This window comes from Bombina bombina, chromosome 5 (assembly GCF_027579735.1).
Source record: "Bombina bombina isolate aBomBom1 chromosome 5, aBomBom1.pri, whole genome shotgun sequence".
NCBI classification, from domain to species: Eukaryota; Metazoa; Chordata; class Amphibia; order Anura; family Bombinatoridae; genus Bombina; species Bombina bombina.
In genome coordinates, this window is record NC_069503.1 from 576,792,969 (window position 1) to 576,817,432 (window position 24,464).

The window sequence follows — 24,464 nt, forward strand, 5'->3', positions numbered from 1 at the left end:
ATCCCCCCCGCCACTCTAACGGCCACAGTCTGTCCAGATCGCTTGTGCTCCGGCACCAAATGACTCTGTACCAGCGTGATAGTAGCCCCTGTGTCTCTCAATCCCTCGGTAGATCGCCCCTCGAGCCATACCTTCTGCCGATGGTGCTGGCGGTTATCTGAGGCAGCATATACAGGGTCCGCCTCGTGAAGCGGCCCCAAATATTCCTCCATAGGGGCCTCTTGGTTAACACAGAGGGTCCGGGCCGGACGATATGCCCCAGAGGGGTAATTGTAATTCCTGGGTGTCTGGTGCGTATTAAGGGGGCAGCTAGCCATGAAATGCCCTGGTTGCTTGCATCGGTGGCAAGTCGGTCTGGGACGCTCAGAGCTGTTATTGGGTGGTCCTGAGTGTCGGGCGGGCCCTGCGGGCACCGGGGCTCGGAATTCAGCACGAGGGGGTGCACGGTAAACCTCTCTGGGTTCGTGAAGACGGGAGTCATAATGTTCATCGGCCAATTTGGCTGCTTCTTCTAAGGTAGAAGGTCGCCTGTCTCGCAGCCATTCCTTCCCTTGCTGTTCCATGCCATTATAAAAATGTTCTAAGAGAAACAATTGTAAAATTTCCTCACCAGTCACCGCTTTACTTCCGCTCATCCAGTGATTTGCCGCTCTCCGCATTCGGTGCGCCCATTCCATATGGGTATCGTTAGGCTTCTTTTTCGTGCCCCGAAACTGTCGGCGATACGCGTCCGGAGTTACTGCGTACCGTCGCAACAGTGTCTCCTTAACTAGCTCATACTGTGTCACTTCCTCAGCACCCAGAGTACGAAAGGCTTCCAGGGCTCGCCCGGATAGTTTCCCAGACAATATCGTGGGCCACTCCCTGTTGGGAATCTGGTGCAGGGCACATTGCCTTTCGAAGTCCGCCAAATATTCATCAATCCCTGTCTCGCTCTCTAGGAAGGGTCGAAATGCTGCATAGGGTATCTTGGGCCTCCCAGCATTTTCGACAGGGATGATTACCTGCGGGGCTTCAGCATTGCGGTGTGCGTTCGCTAGGTTGAGTTCGTGGGCTCGAGTCTCTCGTATATCCTTGTCCGCTTCCGCCATCAACTGCTGTACCAATTCCATGGAGGGGTTCGGCCCGTACAGTGAGAGCCTCTCCCGAACAATCCTGGTTTTTTCGTCACTAATCGTGGTCGGTGTTTCCGCCATTGTGAAGCTCTGATCCAGTTCGGTCAATTCTGCGATCAGCTCTCTCCTCGGCCGGTTGCTGGCGTACCCCCCTCTGCTTTCAAGTAAATCCTTTAGGGTTGTACGCTTCAATTTTTCGTAAGCGCTCTCCATCCGTTCTGTACCTCTCCTAGGAAATCCAGGAAAAATCCCACCGCTGCCGCCAAATGTTACGGTTACCCTTAGTCTCGCTGAGAGATGGACCGCTTAGTAGCCTGGATTCCTATTGCTGAAGAGGGGAGAAACTGCTTTCCATAGTATTCTATATGAGTCTCGCAAATGTAGAATAATCCCCCTTAGCTGTAGTACAGCTAGGATACCCTTCTGCCCACAAAAACGAGTCAACGCTGCGATTGAGGGACAACCAAGAACTCAGGACTGGGATGCCCAGCCTGCTTTTTATTTAGGTTACATGCACACAGGGCACTCCCAGGGGGGGAAGCATAAAATCCCCCATCACACATTTAGACAAAGCCCTTGGACAGGCCACCGCAGATAACAAGTACACACAAGAAAACAATTGAGTCCTTCTTATCACCTAGCAGTGAATGCTTATCACAAACTTAATTACAGTACACAATATGCTAGGAAACCTGCCTCAGAAAATAGTTTTCTCAAAACTGAACAGAGTTAACCCTTTATGAAATGATACTTGTTACAGTTTTCTTGGAGCCCTTCTTAGGCGCTGGCTTGGCTGGTTCAGGCATTGCTGCTGGGAAATAAGTTTCTTCACAACAAAATAACTAATGCTTCTGTAACAATAGACTTTCCTTAAACTATGAGTTAGGCTTGCGGGGGGGGGGGGGGAGGGGCACAAATAGGGGTAAGATATGATGCAGGTAGATTGATGCCACTACTGATTGCATGGCCCCCCTAGAGGTGTGGGTTCAGTTTCAATTGAGACTTCTGAGATCCCTGTACTTAAACCCCTGGCAGCCACCAATCACCAGCTCCTGCTCATACCTCTTAGTACTACATTGCTCCTCATGAGCCTACCTAGGTATGCTTTTCAACAAACTATACCAAGAGAACAAAGCAAATGTACTAATAGTAGCACATTGTAAATGCTTTTAAAATTGCATGTTTTATCTAAATCATGAAAGGTTTAATTCTGACTTTACTGTTGCAATTTCCTTGTTGTTCTACTTTGTCCTCTGCAAACTATTTTTCAGAGTGCAAAATATACCTGTAACTCGCCTTTATAGCAACACCCAAAGGAAAAATAAATATAGAAATGCAAGTTAACCAAACTATTCCACTTCTTCTTTTTGATTTTTTTTTACTGCTGTTTAAAAAAAAAAAAAAAAAAAAAGATAGTCGCTAAAATAAAATGCATCATACATTTCTATACATGATATATAAGCATTTGCTTCATGTTACAATACATTTTAGTCTAAATATGTCTGAGAAATTGACTTGGGGGCCGAATTATCAAGCTCTGAATGGAGCTTGATGCCCCTGTTTCCGCGCAAGTCTTCTAAAGAACGCTGCTCCATAACTTGTCCACCTACTCTGAGGCCGCGGACATCAATCCGCCCGATCCTAAACGATCGGTCTGATTGACACCCCCTGCTAGCAGACGATTGGCTGCGAATCTGCAGGGGGTGGTATTGCACAAGCAGTTCACAAGAACTGCTTGTGTAATGATAAATGCCTACAGAATATTCTGTCAGCATTTATCGATGTGCGGCGTATATGATACGCTACATCGTATCATGTCCACTCGCACATTAATAAATTGGCCCTATAGTCTTTACCAAATTAAATGCATTTTTCTTTAATAATATTAACAATTTATGACTGTGATCAGAACTAGTTGCAAAGGTCTATTTTTCATATTATTTCTCACCGGGGGTCCAGGCATCCCAGCTTCCCCGTCTTTTCCGTCCTTCCCTGGGGGCCCCTCCATGTTTGAATCAGAACCTGGCAGTCCTGGTTTTCCTGGCAGTCCTGGTTTACCCATGGGACCAGGAGGTCCTGGTAGACACTTAATATAAGGAATTTAATAGTCAGTGTTTATTTTATTGCAGGGTCACCGTAAACAAAACATCAAATTATGTTTTTTCTATTAAAATAGTGGAATAAATACATTTTAAAGTGATAAATTATTATAATTTAGGAATAACCCAATTTCTCCTATTTTTAGGTCAGTGATGCGGCACTACTAGAGGTATCAGTAGCCTATGGTATAAGAACAAATGTGATTCTGAAATAAAATACTAAGACAAGTTGGGAAAAGATGACCAAAAAGCATCTAGGTCCTGTTAGCAGTTGTGTGTTTAATATTCACAGTAGTTCCGCACATAATGTTTGTTTTTAATGTTGTACATATTTTACCTTATTAATTTGATTATAAGTGGTTATTTAATCAGTTAAAGGAATATTAAACAAAAAAAAGCATATCATTCAAATGAAAAAGCAGCAATTGATATGTTTCTTCAAGAAGATAAACTTGTAAGGTCTGCTCTCCCTAGGAGCTCAGTCCATTTAAATAGGTTGTGGTTTAAATTCGCAGAGACAGCTATTTCATATACAAAATATATACATAAAGGAGTCGTTTCTTATACATCAAACTCAAAAGCTGGTACACTGTCCCTTTAAATTTGTTGTTTGACTTCTTTGATGATTGGATGAAAGTGGATGAGACTTTCCAATAACAGTAATAAAAGCATCTTAAAGGGACGCTAAACCCAAAAAAATTCTTTCATGATTCAGATAGAACATGCAATTTTAAGAAACTTTCTAATTTACTTCTATTATCAATTTTTTTTTCGTTCTCTTGTTATCTTTATTTGAAAAAGAAGGCATCTCAGCTAAGGAGCCAGCAAATTTTTGGTTCAGACTCATGGACAGCATTTGTTTATTGGTGCTGTCCAATCAGCAAGGACAACCCAGGTTGTTCACCAAAAATGGGCCGGCATCTAAACTTACATTCTTGCTTTTCAAATAAACATACCAAGAGAATGAAGAAAATTTGATATTAGGAGTAAATTAGAAAGTTGCTTAAAACTGCATGCTCTATCTGAATCATGAAAGAAAATTTTTGGGTTCAATATCCCTTTAACATCTATCTTAAAAAAATAAAAAATAAAACTAATTGCTTATGCTTACTTTTTGCCCAGATCCTCCCCCGCTGCCAGAGCCTTCCATATCATCTCCGCTCTGTACAAAGAAACAATTCAATTAAACTCTTGATCAGTGAGTGTTCCAAGATCATTCCTTAGATTAACACAAAGCATGACGGCACTCAATGACAACAATAACACTTCCTAGTAATGCATAGATTTAATAGGGTTATGGCCTCTATTCTCTATCACTATCACACTGCATTATGGGTAATGAATAAACTAGGATCTTAATCTATACAATTGCATATAGGCTCAAATAGATTCATTGTTTCTTTTGATGTACTCGATCACCTTGAATTATATTTTCTCTATAGAATACTTCAAAAGCAAACCTCCATGTGTCACTGTCAACCAGTAACAATCGCTATAAGGATTAATGAAAGTTTCCAGGTGACTTGGCAACCCTCTATGTTTCCAATATAATTTGATGCCATATACCTATAACAGATATCACTAGAGTTTGCTATCGAGATAAACAGATGTTTAAACAAAAAATTGACAATAAAAGGGAATGAAAAAAACTATGCAAAACATATGAATTTATCATTTATTTGCAAATGAATTGTACTTGAAGGGGCCGATTTATCACTTGTATGCCTCCTCTGAGGCGGCGGACATAAATCCGCCCTATCTCATATGAACTGATTGATTGACACACCCTGCTAGTTGTCGATTGACAGCGAATCTGCAGGGGGCGGCATTGCACAAGCAGTTCCCAAGAACATGACTAAGGGTCAGGTGGACCCAAAACGTTGCTGCTTTGTCTTCATTTCACTACACCCAAGACTACACTTGAATGAACTATTGGTGCTGATGTCTTCCTTTCAGACTTTTTATGTATGAGAGGAGTTGCCGGATCCTCTGACGTACGTGCACCCCACAAGAAAGATAAGTGCGAATCCTTCTATTTGTGCTGGACCCTCCATTGTGTATTGTGTGTATGTATAAATATATATATATATATATACACAAACATATATACACTTTTGATGTTTCCTAATCAAACACCTTCAAATATCCAATATCATTTTTAGACAAAATTAGGGCTAGATTACAGGTGAGACGGAAATGGTTTTGCGCAAGTGATATTGTGTTTTCAAGCCTTTTTCATTGCGCTAATATAACAAGTTGAGCGAAATCGCAATTGTGCTAGCGCAATTGCCATTAACGTATGCCATTTTTAAGTTATGAGTTCTCAAGTGTGCGAAAAAAAGGCAGACAAAGAGCTTTAACATTAAAACATACATATACATTGCTAAATATGTATTTGTGTGTGTGTATATATATATATATATATATATATACTGTATATATTTATTCACTCCATTGACTTCTATGGGGAACGCAAATAGGCAATGGAGTTTAGCGCAATCTCAGGTGTTTGGGTTTTTTTCTCCTTTTTTTTCTCCATTGATTTCTATGGGGGAATACATGCACGTGCACGTAAAAACTTAAAGGGACAGTCAACACAATTTTTTTTATTTTTTAAAATGATAGATAATGCCTTTACTACCCATTCCCTAGCTTTGCACAAAAAACATAGTTATATTAACATAAGATGCTTAGAAACAAGGTAATCACAGAGGTAAAAAGTGTATTAATATAACCATGTTTTCTGTGCAAAACTGGGGAATGGGTAATAAAGGGATTATCTGTTTTTTTATAACAATAAAAAAATTTGAGTTGACTGTCCCTTTAAGTTAGGATTTTCGTGCTCTTTGGTTTAACGCTAGTACAAAAGATGTTTTTTGGAACTTGTAATACAAACGCAACCTGACTAGTGCAAAAAGTTTAACTCTAGCAGAGTTTTCACGATCACAAATAAAAAAAATATATCGCTCCACTTTCTTTTTTTAATAGAAATACCTCAAATATCTATATTCTTCTCTTGGAAATCTTCTTTTTATTTTTAAGTACTAATATCTACATATAATAATATATATATTCTCATATAGATTTATAGTTAAAAATAAATAGAACATGTTCTTCTAAGTGAAGAACATTGGTATTTCTTAACGTACCTTCGGCTTTAGCATAGTTGGCCTATCGTACCTTTGGGTTATTGTGAAAAACAGAACAGGATTTTCTAGAGTGTCCTATCAAAGTTTATGGGGAAATGGAGCTAGAGTGGTTGCGCTATCTGTCTTCCAGATGTTAACGTGCCTGGGTCTTTCTTTTTTTAGTACCAGCACAAACATAGGAGTGCTCATGATTTCATTTGAGCAGTGTTAATAGTGCTAATATGTTTGCGCCCCACTTGTAATCTAGCCCATAGTTTTAGAGGGTTATTAGTGCAAACATGATATGAATTACACCTATTGGTGTTTAAGGCAATGGGTTTTAGGTGCACCGTGCTTGGTGGCAACGTCACAGTGTCTGTCTTTTACAGAAGAGATAGTCTGACAAATAATTAAGTCAGCATTCATTATTTTTGGAATCCACTAGCACACAGTGTATAATTTAAGTTACATTAGTAAAGAAATTAACACTCACAATTTCTTTTGATGGAGAAACTGGGCCTGGTGGTCCGGGTGGTCCAGGTGGTCCTGGAAGGCCAGGAATTCCAATAAGTCCTAAACCAGGATCCCCCTATAGTAGAACACAAAAAAACAAATATTCAATAGAAATTGTACTTGCATATTCACTGGTGTGTTATATTTGTTAATATAAAGGCTTTAACCCCTTAATGACCACAGCACTTTTCCATTTTCTGTCCGTTTGGGACCAAGGCTATTTTTACACTTCTGTGGTGTTTGTGTTTAGCTGTAATTTTCCCCTTACTCATTTACTGTACCCACACATATTATATACCGTTTTTCTCGCCATTAAATGGACTTTCTAAAGATATCATTATTTTCATCATATCTTATAATTTACTATAAAAAAAATTATAAAATATGAGGAAAAAATGGAAAAAAACACACTTTTTCTAACTTTGACCCCCAAAATCTGTTACACATCTACAACCACCCAAAAAAACATATGCTAAATAGTTTCTAAATTTTGTCGTGAGTTTAGAAATACCCAATGTTTACATGTTCTTTGCTTTTTTTGCAAGTTATAGGGCCATAAATACAAGTAGCACTTTGCTATTTCCAAACCACTTTTTTTCAAAATTAGTGATAGTTACATTGGGACACTGATATATTTCAGGAATCCCTAAATATCCATTGACATGTATATATTTTTTTTTAGAAGACATCCCAAAGTATTGATCTAGGCCCATTTTGGTATATTTCATGCCACCATTTCACCGCCAAATGCGATCAAATAATTTTTTTTTTCCCTTTTTCACAATTTTTTTCACAAACTTTAGGTTTCTCACTGAAATTATTTACAAACAACTTATGCAATTATAGCATAAATGGTTGTAAATGCTTCTCTGGGATCCCTTTTGTTCATAAATAGTAGACATATATGGCTTTGGTTTTGCTTTTTACTAATAGAAGGCTGCTAAATGCGACTGCGCACCACACGTGTATTATGTCCAGCAGTGAAGGGGTTAATAAGGGAGCATGTAGGGAGCTTCTAGGGTTAATTTTAGCTTCAGTGTAGTGTAGTAGACAACCCCAAGTATTGATCTAGGCCCATTTTGGTATATTTCATGCCACCATTTCACCGCCAAATGCAATCAAATTAAAAAAAACGCTAAATTTTTCACAATTTTAGGTTTCTCACTGAAATTATTTACAAACAGCTTGTGCAATTATGGCACAAATGGTTGTAAATGCTTCTCTGGGATCCCCTTTGTTCAGAAATAGCAGACATATATGACTTTGGCGTTGCTTTTTGGTAATTAGAAGGCCGCTAAGTGCTGCTGCGCATCACACGTGTATTATGGCTAGCAGTGAAGGGGTTAATTAGGTAGCTTGTAGGGAGCTTGCAGGGTTAATTTTAGCTTTAGTGTAGAGATCAGCTTCCCACCTGACACATCAGACCCCCTGATCCCTCCCATAGAGCTCTCTTCCCTCCCCCACCCCACAATTGTCCCCGCCATCTTAAGTACTGGCAGAAAGTCTGCCAGTACTAAAATAAAAGGTATTTCTTTTTCTTTTTCTTTTTTTAAGCATATTTACATATGCTGCTGTGTAGGATCCCCCTTAGCCTCCAACCTCTCTGATCCCCCCCAAACAGCTCTCTACTCCCTCCCCACTGCCTTATTGGGGGCCATCTTGGGTACTGGCAGCTGTCTGCCAGTACCCAGTTTGCATGTAAAAATGTTTTTTAACAATTTATTTTAGTTTTTTCTGTAGTGTAGCTCCCCCCCCCCCAAGATCAATCCCCCACCCCCTCCCAGATCCCTTAGATGATTTCCATTAGGTTTTTTAAGTATTATTTTTTACAATAGCAGCAAAATAGTTTCTGTAGTGTAAGCGGTTCCCACCCGCTCCCTCCCCGTGCACGCACCCTCCCGCCGCCCCCTGTGCACGCGCGCGCGCCCGTGCGCGCCCCCCCGCCCCCGATCCAGCCCCCCTCTCTTACTAAGAAGCCATGGATGGCCGCCCACCTCCCACTTCCGCTCCCACCCACCAACGAATGCGGCCATCGATGTCCGGTGCAGAGAGGGCCACAGAGTGGCTCTCTCTGCACCGGAGGGGCAAAAATTGTTATTGCAGGATGCCTCGATATCGAGGCATCCTGCAATAACCGGAAAGCAGCTGGAAGTGATCAGGATCGCTTCCAGCTGCTTTCCAAACCGAGGACGTGCAGGGTACGTCCTTGGTCGTTAAGTGACTTTTTTAAGAGGACGTACCCTGCACTGCACGTCCTTGGTCGTTAAGGGATTAAATAAAATATATATATATGCCACTTTATAGATCATTAGTTAGGCCTCATCTTGAGTATTGTGTGCAGTTCTGGAGGCCATATCTTCAGAAGGATATTAACAAACTTGAATCTGTGCAAAGGAGGGCTACCAAAATGGTACATGGTCTAAAAAATAAAACTTACCAGGATAGGCTCAATGACCTAAATATGTATAGCTTAGAGGAGAGAAGGGAAAGAGGTGATATGATAGCAACTTTCAAGTACATTAAAGGGTTTAGTAAAACTGAGGCTGAGGGTATTTTACATAAAATTGAAAATTCAAGAACAAGGGGTCATGAGCTCAAGCTAAAGGGTAGTAGATTCAGGAGTAATTTGAGGAAGCACTTCTTTACAGAAAGAGTGATTGATTTATGGAATAAACTTCCTCAAGAGGTAGTAGCAACAAACACTGTGGGGGACTTTAAAAATGCATGGGACAAGCATAGGGCTATCCTACGAACTAGATAAGTTTATACTGTTAGGTAAGGTCGGGCAGACTTGCTGGGCCTATGGCTCTTATCTGCCGTCAATATCTATGTTTATCTATGTTTATCTATATATATATATATATATAGTACTGTGCAAATGTCTTAAACCACCAACAGTTTTCATGACCATCCATATTTATTTTTCCCTCTTTTTATAAGTACAGGAAATATGTAGACAAAATATAAAAAAAACTACATTTTCAGAACAAAATGTCTTCTTCAGGCAAAAGTCAGCATTTAGTGTGACTTTCCTTGGCAATAAGCACATCTTGAACTCTTTTAGGGAGACTATCTTAAAACCATTCCCAATCAGGAAGAAATTGCACAATGAATTAAAACCTGTCTGTACTTTTCAGCATTCATGATCCCATCAATTCGGACAATATTGCTAACACCACTGGACAAAAATGCAGCCCCAAACCGAGACAGACCCTCCACCATGTTTCACTGAATGCCGTAAGTACTCATTCTTCCATCTCTTTTGTACTTTTCTTCTTACATATTGTCGACGATTGGACCCAAAAATGTCAAAGTTGGATTTGTCACTCCATAATACTCTTTTCCACCAATCTTCATTCCAATCTTTGTGTGTTTAGCATGGCTGAGACTTTTTACCTTGTTCCCCTTCCAAAAAAGTGTTTTCTTGACTGCTACCCTTCCACAAAGACCATTCCTGATCAATTTTCTTTGAACTGTTGAAGGGTTAACTTGGCATCTCGATGAAGCTGCCAGACGCTGAGCCAGGTCCTTGCTGAGCTTCTTTCGGTCTCTCAAAAAATAAACTCTGAGAAACTTTTTATCAGATTTTCAAAGTTTTCTTGGCCTTCCAGTCCTTTTTTATCCTTGACCTCTCCTGATTCTGAACATTTCTTCAAAACAGATTGAATACCTCATCTTGAGTATTCAGATTGTTTGCTGATTTATTTTTGAGACTGGCCTTGCTGATGCAAAAGTATGATTTTATGTCTGTCAAATTCTATGATGTTTGGTATTTTTAATGGAATGATGTAATTGAAAGTTGGTCTTATTAGGAAGCTTCCAATTAATTAAACTCATACCACATGTGTATGTAATGCTTAAACATGTCTTGCACAAACCTATTGTGAAGTGTAAGAGGAGGTCACACTAAATGCTGGCCACTTTAGCCTAAAGAAGCTGTTTTTCTGATTTTTAATACTGCTTACAAATATCCTGGATTTTCTGGTTGTATTCTAATAAAGAGACTGAGAAATTATTATATATGGTCATAATACCATTGCTAAAACAACACATCTAATGGTGGTCTAAGACTTTTGCACAGTACTGTGTGTATGTTTGTATGTATGTATGTATGTATATATATATATATATATATATATATATATATATATATACATGTACATATATGTATGTGTGTATATATATATATATATGTGTGTGTATATATATATATATATATATTTATTATATAAAAGAGAAGCAACTCACAGCACCAAATGTTAATAAAGCAAAAAAATCCACCCTAATCTTTAGTTTTAAGTATATAGCAGACTAGGGGTGCCAGGCAATATAGGGTCTATAGTAATGCAAAATAAATAAGAAATAGGTTCATAAGAACCACTAAGTCTATTATGGCATCTTGTGTCGATCATCTTGAAACTGTGGTAATTTGGTATTTAAATAAATGAATGTATTTACAGTACGGTCTTCAAATCCATGTGTCCCCTCATGTCTCTCAACCCATTATTGGATTTTCAGTCAATTTTGGCATAATATATTAGTGCTGGCTATAATAGACTTAGTGGTTCTTATGAACCAATTTCTTATTTATTTTGCATATATATATATATGTGTGTGTATGTATATATATTTATGTGTATATACAAGTCCCAAGTGAGCCCAGCACTCTTCAACAGATGCAACCACCGGGGTGCATTTCAAATAATACTTATAGAATCCAGAAATGGAAAGCACTCATCCGGATTTGATAAACCACATTCTATTTAATGTTTAAACGTTTTCAGTGTCGCCCCCGTCCTCAGAGACAAATTGCCTATAATTACCTATAAAAATATATATGTATGCATGTATGAGTATGTACGTATTGGGAGTGCTTGTCTGTATTATTTGATCTATATATATATGACATGTGCAGGGGGAAAAAATTAATTTCCAATTTTCATAAAACTATTGGAGAAAATTTGTTACCCCAAATATTTTTTCCTTGCACTATTCGGTTTCAAAATTTTTTTTTTTTAAAAAAACGAATGTAAATGTTTGGAAGGTACAAGTGAAAAGTTCACCTGTAGCTACATACTTACCCTACTGCGCTCAGCAGAGTGCTCTAACCCGATCCTCTTCTTGCCATAGCCCTAGCTGTGCTAACAGGAGGTTAGTGCAGATCCTGGGTGCCCAGCATGTTAAACCTCCTGTTAGCGCAGCCAGGGACCTGGCAAGAAGAGGATCGGGTTAGTGCGGTCTCCATAGCCCATTAAGGTAAGTATACAGTCTTAAAAATCAATTTAAAGGAAACAAATAAATACTGATGAATTTCATCAGGATTTTTTCATTTTCTTTTAAGTTAGTCTACTGCAAAATTGTTATTAAAAAAAAAAGATAGACAATGCCTTTACTACGCATTCCCCAGCTTTGCACAACCAACGTTGTTATATTAATATACTTTATAACATGTAAACCTCTAAATTTCTGCCTGGTTTTAAGCCTCTACAGACAGCTTCTTATCTCAGTGCATTTGTATTGCTTTTCATAGCAAAACAGTGATAGTTCATGTGTGCCATATAGATAACATTGTGCTCACTCTCATGGAGTTGTGCAGGAACCAGCATTAATTGGCTAAAATGCAAGTCTGTTAATAGCCTTGAGATAAGAGGACAGTCTGCAGAGGCTTAGATACAAAGTAATCATAGAGGTAAAAAGTGTATTCGGTAATAAAGGGATAATCTACCTTTTTAAACATTAAACATTTTGTTAGTGCGTTCATTTGGATATTTGTTTAGGTAAACGAAAACAAATATCCGATTTTCATTATATATAATGGTAGGTATGTTGCCTTGAACCATGAGGTGTATGTAAAATCTTCCAAGAAGTTAATACCACAGAAATTCATATGAAAGTTGGGCTAGGGATAAAAAAGAAATACTTGCTTAGGTTTTAACCCTTTAAGGACACAGCTTTCAGTTTGCTCAATTGTTTTATGACGGAAAAATTCCGTCATATGTCCTTAAGAGGTTACGAAGCTGTCAGAAAGGCAAGTACCATATTTGCTGCATTGAAAAATAGCGTAAGATGTATGCAAACAGGTGCAAGTTGTGATTTGCACAGTTGTTTAAAAGGGGCTTAAAGGGACACTCAAGTCAAAATTAAACTTTTATGATTCAGATAGAGCGTGCAATTTTAAACAACTTTTCAATTTACTTCTATTAACAAAATGTGCACAGTCTTTTTATATTTACACTTTTTGAGTCGCCAGATCCTACTGAGCATGTGCAAGAATTCACAGAAAATATTTATATGCATTTGTGATTGGCTGATGGCTGTCACATGATACAGGAGGAGTGGAAATAGACATAACTTTGAAATTTGTCCCAAAAAAATCTTCTACTCATTTTATGTTCAGATCAAGTGCTATAGCAATGTCTCTTTATCATGCATTTGTTCATTATGCAAATCTGCTGTATTTACTGGTCCTTTAAATATGAAATCAAAGCTCTTAAAAAGAACTGAGACACAACAAATGCTGGAATTTAATCCTTAGCTAATCTTAGATTAAATTTGTTAAAGGAACATGAAACCCATTTTTTTTTCTTTCATGGTTTAGAAAGAGCATACAATTTTAAACAATTTTCAAATTTACTTCTATTATCTAATTTGCTTCATTCTCTTGATATGCTTTGTTGAAAAGCATATCTAGATAGGCTCAGTAGCTGCTGATCGGTGGCTGCACATATGTGGTTCGTCTGATTGGCTCACCAATGTGCATTTCTATTTCTTCAACAAAGGATATCTAAAGAATTAAGCAAATTAGATAATAGAAGTAAATTGGAATGTTGCTTAAAATTGTATTCTCTACCTAAATCATAAAAGAAAAATGTTGGGTTTAGTGTCCCTTTAAATGAGGTATAACCAATGATATTATCCCGTAAGTAAAACAGATTCTTGGATAGTTCTTAACCAGAAGAATGGTTTAAAGCTTTTGAAAGGGTTTGAATTTGGCTCAATCAAATCTACAAAAGCAAAACTGAAAACCATAAATATTACGCATCCTTATAACTTCTTAGGAAAAAAACTGCACAAAAGGAAGAGGTTATGAGAGAAAACAAAATTGTTGTTTCAATCCAGGTTAAGGTGATAGACACAAATAAATGCAATACCCAGAAACAAATGTTTTGAACAATTTATATCTGCCTAACTCCTGGGTTGTTAAAGGGAAATTCCTGTCAAAATTGAATTGCACTTTGATAGAAACATATTTACAATATATGTATTGGCGAAAATCCTTCTAATAAAATGCATCACTGTTTTAGTGTTACCATTTTTCTCTGCCCGTGCATGTGAATCATATCTAGATATTCTCAGTACACCAGCATCTTAAATATTGCAGCTGCTCAGAGTGCCAGTCGGGCTTGTAATCATGTTAGCAATTAACAAATTAAGTAATTACGAGATGGTACATGCACCTTAACCCCTTAATGACCACAGCACTTTTCCATTTTCTGTCCGTTTGGGACCAAGGCTATTTTTACATTTTTGCGGTGTTTGTGTTTAGCTGTAATTTTCCTCTTACTCATATACTGTACCCACACATATTATATACCGTTTTTCTCGCCATTAAATGGACTTTCAAAATATACCATTATTTTCATCATATCTTATAATTTACTATAAAAAATATTATAAAATATGAGGAAAAAATGGAAAAAAAACACACTTTTTCTAACTTTGACCCCCAAAATCTGTTACACATCTACAACCACCAAAAAACACCCATGCTAAATAGTTTCTAAATTTTGTCCTGAGTTTAGAAATACCCAATGTTTACATGTTCTTTGCTTTTTTTGCAAGTTATAGGGCCATAAATACAAGTAGCACTTTGCCATTTCCAAACCACTTTTTTTCAAAATTAGCGCTAGTTACATTGGGACACTAATATCTTTCAGGAATCCCTGAATATCCATTGACATGTATATATTTTTTTTTAGAAGACATCCCAAAGTATTGATCTAGGCCCATTTTGGTATATTTCATGCCACCATTTCACCGCCGAATGCGATCAAATAAAAAAAATTTTTTACTTTTTCACAAATTTTTTCACAAACTTTAGGTTTCTCACTGAAATTATTTACAAACAACTCATGAAATTATGGAATAAATGGTTGTAAATGCTTCTCTGGGATCCCCTTTGTTCATAAATAGCAGACATATATGGCTTTGGCTTTGCTTTTTGGTAATTAGAAGGCTGCTAAATGCCACTGCGCACCACACGTGTATTATGCCCAGCAGTGAATGGGTTAATTAGGGAGCATGTAGGGAGCTTCTAGGGTTAATTTTAGCTCTAGTGTAGTGTAGTAGACAACCCCAAGTATTGATCTAGGCCCATTTTGGTATATTTCATGCCACCATTTCACCGCCAAAAGCAATCAAATAAAAAAAAATTGTTCACTTTTTCAAACTTTAGGTTTCTCACTAAAATTATTTACAAACAGCTTGTGCAATTATGGCACAAATGGTTTTAAATGCTTCTCTGGGATCCCCTTTGTTCAGAAATAGCAGACATATGTGGCTTTGGCGTTGCTTTTTGGTAATTATAAGGCCGCTAAATGTTGCTGCGCATCACATGTGTATTATGGCCAGCAGTGAAGGGGTTAATTAGGTAGTTTGTAGGGAGCTTGCAGGGTTAATTTTAGCTTTAGTGTAGAGATCAGACTCCCACCTGACACATCCCACCCCCTGATCCCTCCCAAACAGCTCTCTTCCCTCCCCCACCCCACAATTGTCCCCGCCATCTTAAGTACTGGCAGAAAGTCTGCCAGTACTAAAATAAAAGGTATTAAAAAAAATATATATATATTTTTTTTTAGCATATTTACATATGCTGCTATGTAGGGTCCCCCCTTAGCCCCCAACCTCCCTGATCCCCCCAAAATAGCTCCCTAACCCTCCCCCTCTGCCTTATTGGGGCCATCTTGGGTACTGGCAGCTGTCTGCCAGTACCCAGTTTGCAAATAAAAATGTTTTTTTTATTATTTTTTTTGATTTGTTTCTGTAGTGTAGCTTCCCCCCCACAGTCCAATATCCCCCCAGCCAAACCGATCAACAAATAAATACATAAACCCCTTTGATCCCCACTTATAAGAAAAAACTTTCTGTAGCGTAGTGGTTCCCACCCGCTCCCTCCCCGTGCACGCGCCCGCCCGGCCTCCCCGTGCACGTGCGCGCGTCCGTGCGCGCCCCCCCCCGGTCGTCCCCGCCCCCGATCCCGCCCCCCTCCGCATCACAAAGGCCATCGATGGCCGCCACCCACCTCCCACACCGGCTCCCACCCACCAACGAACATAGCCGTTAATGTCCGGTGCCGAGAGGGCCACAGAGTGGCTCTCTCTGCACCGGATGGCTAAAAATGGTTATTGCAGGATGCCTCGATATCGAGGCATCACTGCAATAACCGGAAAGCAGCTGGAAGCGAGCAGGATCGCTTCCAGCTGCTTTCCACACCGAGGACGTGCAGGGTACGTCCTCAGGCGTTAACTGCCTTTTTTTTTCAGACGTACCCTGCACGTCCTCGGTCACTAAGGGGTTAAAGGGACATGAAACCCAAAATTTTTCTTTCATGATTCAGATAGAGAATACAATTGTAAACAACTTTCCAATTTACTTCTATTATTTAATTTGCTTCCTTCTCTTGTTATCATTTGCTGAAAGGTTTATCTAGGTAAGTTCATGAGCAGCAGAGAACCTAGGTTCTAGCTGTTGATTGGTGGCTGCATATATATATATTGAATGTGATTGGCTCACCCATGTGTTTAATTAGAAACTAGTAGTGCATTGCTGCTCCTTCAACAAATGATACCAAGAGAATGAAACAGATTAGATAATAGAAGTAAATTAGAAAGTTTATTAAAATTGTATTCTCTATCTGAATCATGAAAGCAAAATTTTGGCTTTCATGTACCTCTCTGAGCAAGTGTTGTGTTTAAAATGCTGGTGCACGGTGCATACTTAAATACACTTTTGAAGCAGCTATAGCTTTTATTTGAAACATTTCGCTAAAACATGTATATTACATAAATGTTTCTATTCAAAACTGAAATGCATCCTTGTGGATCCCAATTTTGGTTGAAATGTCAAATATAGAAATCGTCTTAAAGGACCAGTCAATAGTATAAAAATGGTAAACTGAAATATCTGTAAAGGTGCATAGTAAATGTAAAATAGCTATTTCAAAAACTGTTTAACCCCTTAACGACCGAGGATGTTTCAAGTGCTGGAAGCGATCGTGATCCCTTCCATACGCTTTCAGGGTATTGCAGTGATGCCTTGATATTGAGGCATCGTGCAATACCCTTTTTGAAGCAACCAATGCAGAGAGAGACACTGAGGCCCTCTCTGCATCGGCCAGCGATGGTGCTGATCGTTGGTGGAGTGGGAGGGATAGGAGGGAGGCGGGTGGGTGGCCTATCGCTGGAGGGGGTGGGAGGAGGTGTGAGAGGGGCGGGAGATGGGCGGAAGGGGGCATGAGGGGGCGGGAGCAGGTGGAACTGCTACAGCCACACTACAAGCATTTAGTGAGTGGGAAGGAGGGAGATGGTGTATATATGTCTCGGGAAAGGGAACATGGAGGGGGAGGGGAATGAGGGGGGCAGCTACACTACGGAAAACATTTATTTAAAAAAAAAAGAGCAAAAAACATTGGAAACTGGGTACTGGCAGACAGATGCCAGTGCCTAACATGATGGCTAATAGGTAGAGGGTGGAGGGTTAGAGAGCTGTTTGGGGGGGATCAAGGAGGTTGGGGGGTAAGGGCATATCCTACATTGCAGAATATATTTAAAAATATATATATATTTTTATACTGGCAGACTTTCTGCAAGTACTTAAGATGGGGGTGACCTTTGGGGGGTGGGGGAGGGAAGAGAGCTGTTTGAGAGGAGTTAGGGAGGGATCAGGAGGGGGGATGTGTCAGGTGGAAGGCTGATCTCTACACTAAATCTAAAATTAACCCTACAGGCTACCTAATTAACCCCTTCACTGCTGGGCATAATACAAGTTTGGTCCTTCTAATTACCAAAAAGCTATGCCAAAGTGATATATATATATATATATATATATGTCTGCTATTTCTGAACAAAGGGGATCCCAGAGAAGCATTTACAACCATTTGTGCCATAATTGCACTAGCTATTTGTAAATAATTTCATTGAGAAACCTAAAGTTTGTGAAAAAGATAAACGCCTAGATTTAGAGTTTTGTCGGTAAAGACCCGCGGTGCTAACGAGCCTTTTTTTTTCCAGCGCACCCTTAAGACAACGCTGGTATTATGAGTTTTCTGAATGGCTGCGTTAGCCTCAGAAAAGGGAGCGTTGAGCATAATTTAGCTCCACTTCAACCCTCAATACCAGCGCTGCTTACGGTAGCGGTAAGCTGGAAAAACGTGCTCGTGCACAATATCCCCATAGGAAACAATGGGGCTGAGCTGGCTGAAAAAAACTAACACCTGCAAAAAAGCAGCGTTCAGCTCCTAACGCAGCCCCATTGCTTCCTATGGGGAAAAACTCTCTAATTCTACACCTAACACCCTAACATGAACCCCGAGTCTAAACACCCCTAACCTTACACTTATTAACCCCTAATCTGCCGCCCCCGCTATCGCTGACACCTACATTGTATTATTAACCCCTAATCTGCCGCTCCGGATACCGCCGCAACCTACATTATAGCTATGAACCCCTAATCTGCTGCCCCTAACATCGCCAAAACCTATATTATATTTATTACCCCCTAATCTGCCCCCCCCAACGCCGCCACCTACCTACACTTATTAACCCCTAATCTGCCGACTGGACATCGCCGCCACTATAATAAATGTATTAACCCCTAAACCGCCGCACTCCCGCCTCGCAAACACTATAATACATTTTATTAACCCCTAATCTGCCCTCCCTAACATCGCCGCCACCTACCTACAATTATTAACCCCTATTCTGCCGTCCCCAACGTCACCGCTACTATAATAAAGTTATTAACCAATAAACCTAAGTTTAACCCTAGCACCCCCTTAAATTAAATTAAATATAATTTAAATAAATCTAAATAAATTTACTATAATTAAATAAATTATTCCTATTTAAAACTAAATACTTACCTATAAAATAAACCCTAATATAGCTACAATATAACTAATAGTTACATTGTAGCTATTTTAGGATTTATATTTATTTTACAGGCAACTTTGTATTTATTTTAACTAGGTACAATAGCTATTAAATAGTTAATAACTATTTAATAGCTACCTAGTTAAAATAATTACAAAATTACCTGTAAAATAAATCCTAACCTAAGTTACAAATACACCTAACACTACACTATCATTAAACTAATTAAATAAATTACCTACAATTATGTAAACTAAAATACAATTAAATAAACTATAATACAAAAACAAACAGACACTAAATTACAGAAAATAAAAAAAATACAATAAGTTTAAACTAATTACACCTAATCTAAGCCCCCTAATAAAATAAAAAAGGCCCCCAAAATAATAAAATGCCCTACCCTTTCCTAAATTACAAAGTAATCAGCTCTTTTACGAGCCCTTAAAAGGGCTTTTTGCGGGGCATTGCCCCAAAGTAATCAACTCTTTTACCTGTAAATAAAAATACAATACCCCCCCCAACATTACAACCCACCACCCACGTACCCCTACTCTAAAACCCACCCGATCCCCCCTTAAAAAACCTAACACTACCCCCCCTGAAGATCACCCTACCTGGAGCCGTGTTCACCCAGCCGTGCACCGATGGGCCAGAAGTGGACATCCGGAGCGGCAGAAGTCTTCATCCAATCGGGGCAGAAGAGGTCCTCCAAGCGGCATCTTCAATCAACCTGTTCCGATCAGCCAATTGAATGTGAGATCAATCCGATTGGCTGATTGGATCAGCCAATCGGATTGAACTTCAATCTGATTGGCTGATTGCATCAGCCAATCAGATTTTTCCTACCTTAATTCCGATTGGCTGATAGAATCCTATCAGCCAATCGGAATTTGAGGGACGCCATCTTGGATGACGTCATTTAAAGGAACCTTCATTCGGCCTTAGGACATTGTAAGAAGAGGATGGCTCCGCGTCGGATGGATTCAAGATGGGTCCGCTCCGGTTGATTGAAGATTGAAGATGCCGCTTGGATGAAGACATCTGCCGCTTGGAGGACCTCTTATGCCCTGATCGGATGAAGACTTCTGCCGCTCCGGATGTCCACTTCTGGCCCATCGGTGCCCAGATGGGCGAACACAGCTCCAGGTAGGGTGATCTTCAGGGGGGAGTAGTGTTAGGTTTTTTTAAGGTGGGATCGGGTGGGTTTTAGAGTAAGGGTATGTGGGTGGTGGGTTGTAATGTTGGGGGTGGTATTGTATTTTTATTTACAGGTAAAAGAGCTGATTACTTTGGGGCAATGCACCGCAAAAAGCCCTTTTAAGGGCTGGTAAAAGAGCTGATTACTTTGTAATTTAGGATAGGGTAGGGCATTTTATTATTTTGGGGGCTTTTTTATTTTATTAGGGGGCTTAGATGTAATTAGGTGTAATTAGTTTAAACTTATTGTAATTTTTTTATTTTCTGTAATTTAGTGTTTTTTTTTTTTTTATAATAGTTTAGTTTATTTAATTGTATTTTAGTTTACATAATTGTAGGTAATTTATTTAATTAGTTTAATGATAGTGTAGTGTTAGATGTATTTGTAACTTAGGTTAGGATTTATTTTACAGGTAATTTTGTAATTATTTTAACTAGGTAGCTATTAAATAGTTATTAACTATTTAATAGCTATTGTACCTAGTTAAAATAAATACAAAGTTGCCTGTAAAATAAATATAAATCCTAAAATAGCTACAATGTAACTATTAGTTATATTGTAGCTATATTAGGGTTTATTTTATAGGTAAGTATTTAGTTTTAAATAGGAATAATTTATTTAATTATAGTAAATTTATTTAGATTTATTTAAATTATTTTTAATTTAGGGGATGTTAGGGTTAGACTTAGGTTTAGGGGTTAATAACTTTATTATAGTAGCGGCGACATTGGGGGCGGCAGACTGGGGGTTAATAATTGTAGGTAGGTGGCGGCAATGTTAGGGAGGGCAGATTAGGGGTTAGTAAAATTTATTATACTGTTTGAGAGGTGGGAGTGCAGTTGTTTAGGGGTTAATACATTTATTATAGTGGCGGCGATGTCCGGTCGGCAGATTAGGGGTTAATAAGTGTAGGTAGGTGCCGGCGGCGTTGGGGGGGGCAGATTAGGGGGTAATAAATATAATATAGGTTTTGGCGATGTTAGGGGCAGCGGATTAGGGGTTCATAGGGATAATGTAGGTGGTGGCGATGTCCGGTCGGAAGATTAGGGGTTAAAAATTTTTATTATAGGGTTTGCAATGTGTGGGGGCCTCCATTTAGGGGTTCATAGGTAGTTTATGGGTGTTAGTGTACTTTATTGCACAGTAGTTAAGAGCTTTATGTTCCGGTGTTAGCCTATAAAACTCTTAACTACTGACTTTTTTTTGCGGTTGGAGTCTTGTCGGTAGAGGCTGTACCGCTCACTTCTTCCAAGACTTGTAATACCAGCGTTAGGCAAATCCCATAGAAAATATAGGATACGCAATTGACGTAAGGGGATTTGCGGTAGCCTCGAGTTGCAGAAAGAAAGTGAGCGGTAGACCCTTTCCTGCCTGACTCTAAATACCAGTGGGCATTAAAAAGCAGTTTTAGGACCCCTTAACGCTGCTTTTTAACCCTAATGCAGAACTCTAAATCTAGGCGAAAGTTTTTCTTTATTTCATCACATTTGGCGGTGAAATGGTGGCATGAAATATACCAAAATGGGCCTAGATCAATAGGATTGTCTGCTAAAAAAAATATATACATATGAAGGGTTATTCAGGGAATCCTGACAGATAATGTAACTATCTCTAGATGTGGTTGTAGATGTGTAACAGATTTGGGCGGGTCAAAGTTAGAAAAAGTGTGTTTTTTTTAATTTTTTCATCATATTTTATATATCTTTTTATAGTAAATTATATGCTATGCTGAAAATAATGGTATCTTTAGAAAGACCATTTAATTGTGAGAAGAATGATATATAATATTTGTGGGCACAGAAAATGAGTAAGAGGAAAATTACAGCTAAACACAAACACCGCAGAAATGTAAAAACAGCCCTGGACCTTAACGGTAAGAAAATTTAATAATGGTCTGGTCACTAAGGGGTTAAGGAGGATTTCTATTTGAGTCCTGAGAATATACAGCCTGTAGATGATTACGAAAACGCTGCACAATTGTTAAGCTGTACAGTATGTGTGGGGACCATTAGAAAAGGGATCAATTGTATTTTTTATTTTTATTTTTTTAAATAGGAGCTCTAAGTGACAGAAATTAATTCAGGAAGATACTGTTGTTGACTTAAGTAAAGAAAGAAGTAGTTATTGATTTGGGTCACATCTCCATGGGGATGGTATATGAGGGCACATACCTTTTCTCCCGTAGCACCTGATCTTCCTTGCAGACCTGGAACACCTCTTTCACCCTAAAATTAAAATGTTATTACACTGATAAATTGATTTAATTCAAATTACAATACCTTAAAATACAAACTACCCAAATTATTTTGTACCATCAAGAAATCAAAAGAAAATTCTAAAAAAAAAACACAATAAATATATATGACCACATTAGTTTTGTTGAATTATTGTAGCATATCATGATATTCTTAAAACACAAATTCACCGCTTTATATTTGCCCCAACGGCCATTGATTTTAACACTGTCTCAAACGCATCTCTTTATTACTTCCAAAATGATGCTGGATCATCTAAAAGTACTTCTCAGCTGCATGTCCACCAACAAAATAGGTCATTGTTCATTTTAGAGACACTCTTATCATATTAACTATTATTCTTATGTATTAAAAGCATATTCTTTAAGTTGATCAGTATTAAAATCGGAATGCTCTCTTCGATAGACCATGCTCATGTCTGTTCCATGTTTACCCTTCCTTCTTCACCAGAATATGATTCTAAAGTTTATACAAACTAAACTTCTGTACATAGTACTAGCCCATCCATACAAAGATACAAAAAAAAAAACCTTAATAAACCATTTCCTCAATATATGATAGATATTTACTGGATTAGACAAAAACAAAAGACATATAATAAAGCTGACAAATAGATCAATGATATTTTAGAACTAAATAAAGTAAACAAAATTAAATGTTCCTGGGAGGAAATAACCAAGACTGTTTTTTTTTAGCTATTTCATATCTACTACACTCAATTACAAATACCCATACAAAAAAAAGGGAATATTGATATTCTGTCCTTGCAGTAGAAAGCTCTCTGTCACTGTTGAGGAATTACTTGTGGCTACTAATCAATTACATCTATACAATGAATTGGTCCCTGATGGGTTTTATTAATCAAATACTGTGCCAAGTTCATAAAAGCTTTCACTTTTTATCTTAAACTGTTTAATCAAATGCTTGCTGGCATATTTGTTCAGTCTCCATTAAAAGACTTAAAGGGACAGTCTAGTCAAAATTAAACTTTCATGATTCAGATAGGGCATGTCATTTTAAACAATTTTCCAATTTACTTCTATTATATAATTTGCTCAATTCTTTAGATATCCTTTGTTGAAGAAATAGCAATGCACATGTGTGAGCCAATCACACAAGGCCTCTATGTGCAGCAACCAATCAGCAGCTACTGAGCATATCTAGATATGTTTTTCAGCAAGTGATATCAAGAGAATGAAGCAAATTAGATAATAGAAGTAAATTAGAAAGTTGTTTAAAATGACATGCTCTTTCTAAATCACGAAAGAAACATTTTGGGTTTCATGTCCCTTTAAAAGGTCTAAAACAAATTTTTTTTAAAAAATCCACATTCTTATTAAGTTGTAGATAAAAAATGTAACACTTATAGGGACATTAATGTAAAATTTAAACTTTCATGATCCATGAAGAGCATGCAGTTTAAAGACACTTTCTGATTCACTTCCATTATATATTTTTACACAGTCTTTTTATAAACGTGCTTCCTAAGGCACCAGCTACTTCTGAGCATGTGCACAAGTTTACAGTGTATCTTTATATTGGTCTGGGATTGGCTGATGGCTGTCAAATGACACAAGGGGGTGAAAAATGGGGGAGGGTGGGATAAATTTGTCAGAAAAAATCTACTTCTTATTTAAGATTCAGAGTAACTGTTATTGCATTGTCTTTATGCACTTTTTTTGCACTTGTTAAATATATTTAATGGCCCTTTAAAGTGATGGTAAATCCTAGCATTTGTGAAATGCTAGGATTTACCAGTTGAACAATTAAAGCGGACTTTAAGTCAAGAAGTATAAAATACTTCATGCTGAAAGTTCCTTTATTTGTCTGAAGCTGAGCGCCTCAGGCCGGCCACGGCAGAATGCTATTTTGCTGCGAGGTGACTTTTCCACCTCTTAGCCAATTGCGTGCTAGCTATCCGGCATGTTGCCAGCTGGCCCGCATGCGTATTGGCTAAGAGGTGGAAACGTCACCTCACAGCAAAATAGCATTTTGCTGTGCCGT

General features: G+C 38.4%; 1 protein-coding gene across 2 annotated transcripts in view; it reads right to left on the reverse strand.

Moving 5' to 3' along the window:
- The window catches only part of LOC128660597 (collagen alpha-1(XV) chain), a 674,535-nt gene that overhangs the window by 388,874 nt on the left and 261,197 nt on the right, over window positions 1-24,464 (reverse strand). For both annotated transcript variants that reach the window (XM_053714523.1, XM_053714522.1), the window contains exons 10-13: window positions 22,377-22,430; window positions 6,836-6,931; window positions 4,326-4,376; window positions 3,064-3,201 (exon numbers count right to left, since the gene is read on the reverse strand). In XM_053714523.1, the coding sequence (XP_053570498.1) occupies window positions 3,064-3,201; window positions 4,326-4,376; window positions 6,836-6,931; window positions 22,377-22,430 (339 nt within the window). The remainder of the gene's footprint in view (window positions 1-3,063; window positions 3,202-4,325; window positions 4,377-6,835; window positions 6,932-22,376; window positions 22,431-24,464) is intronic.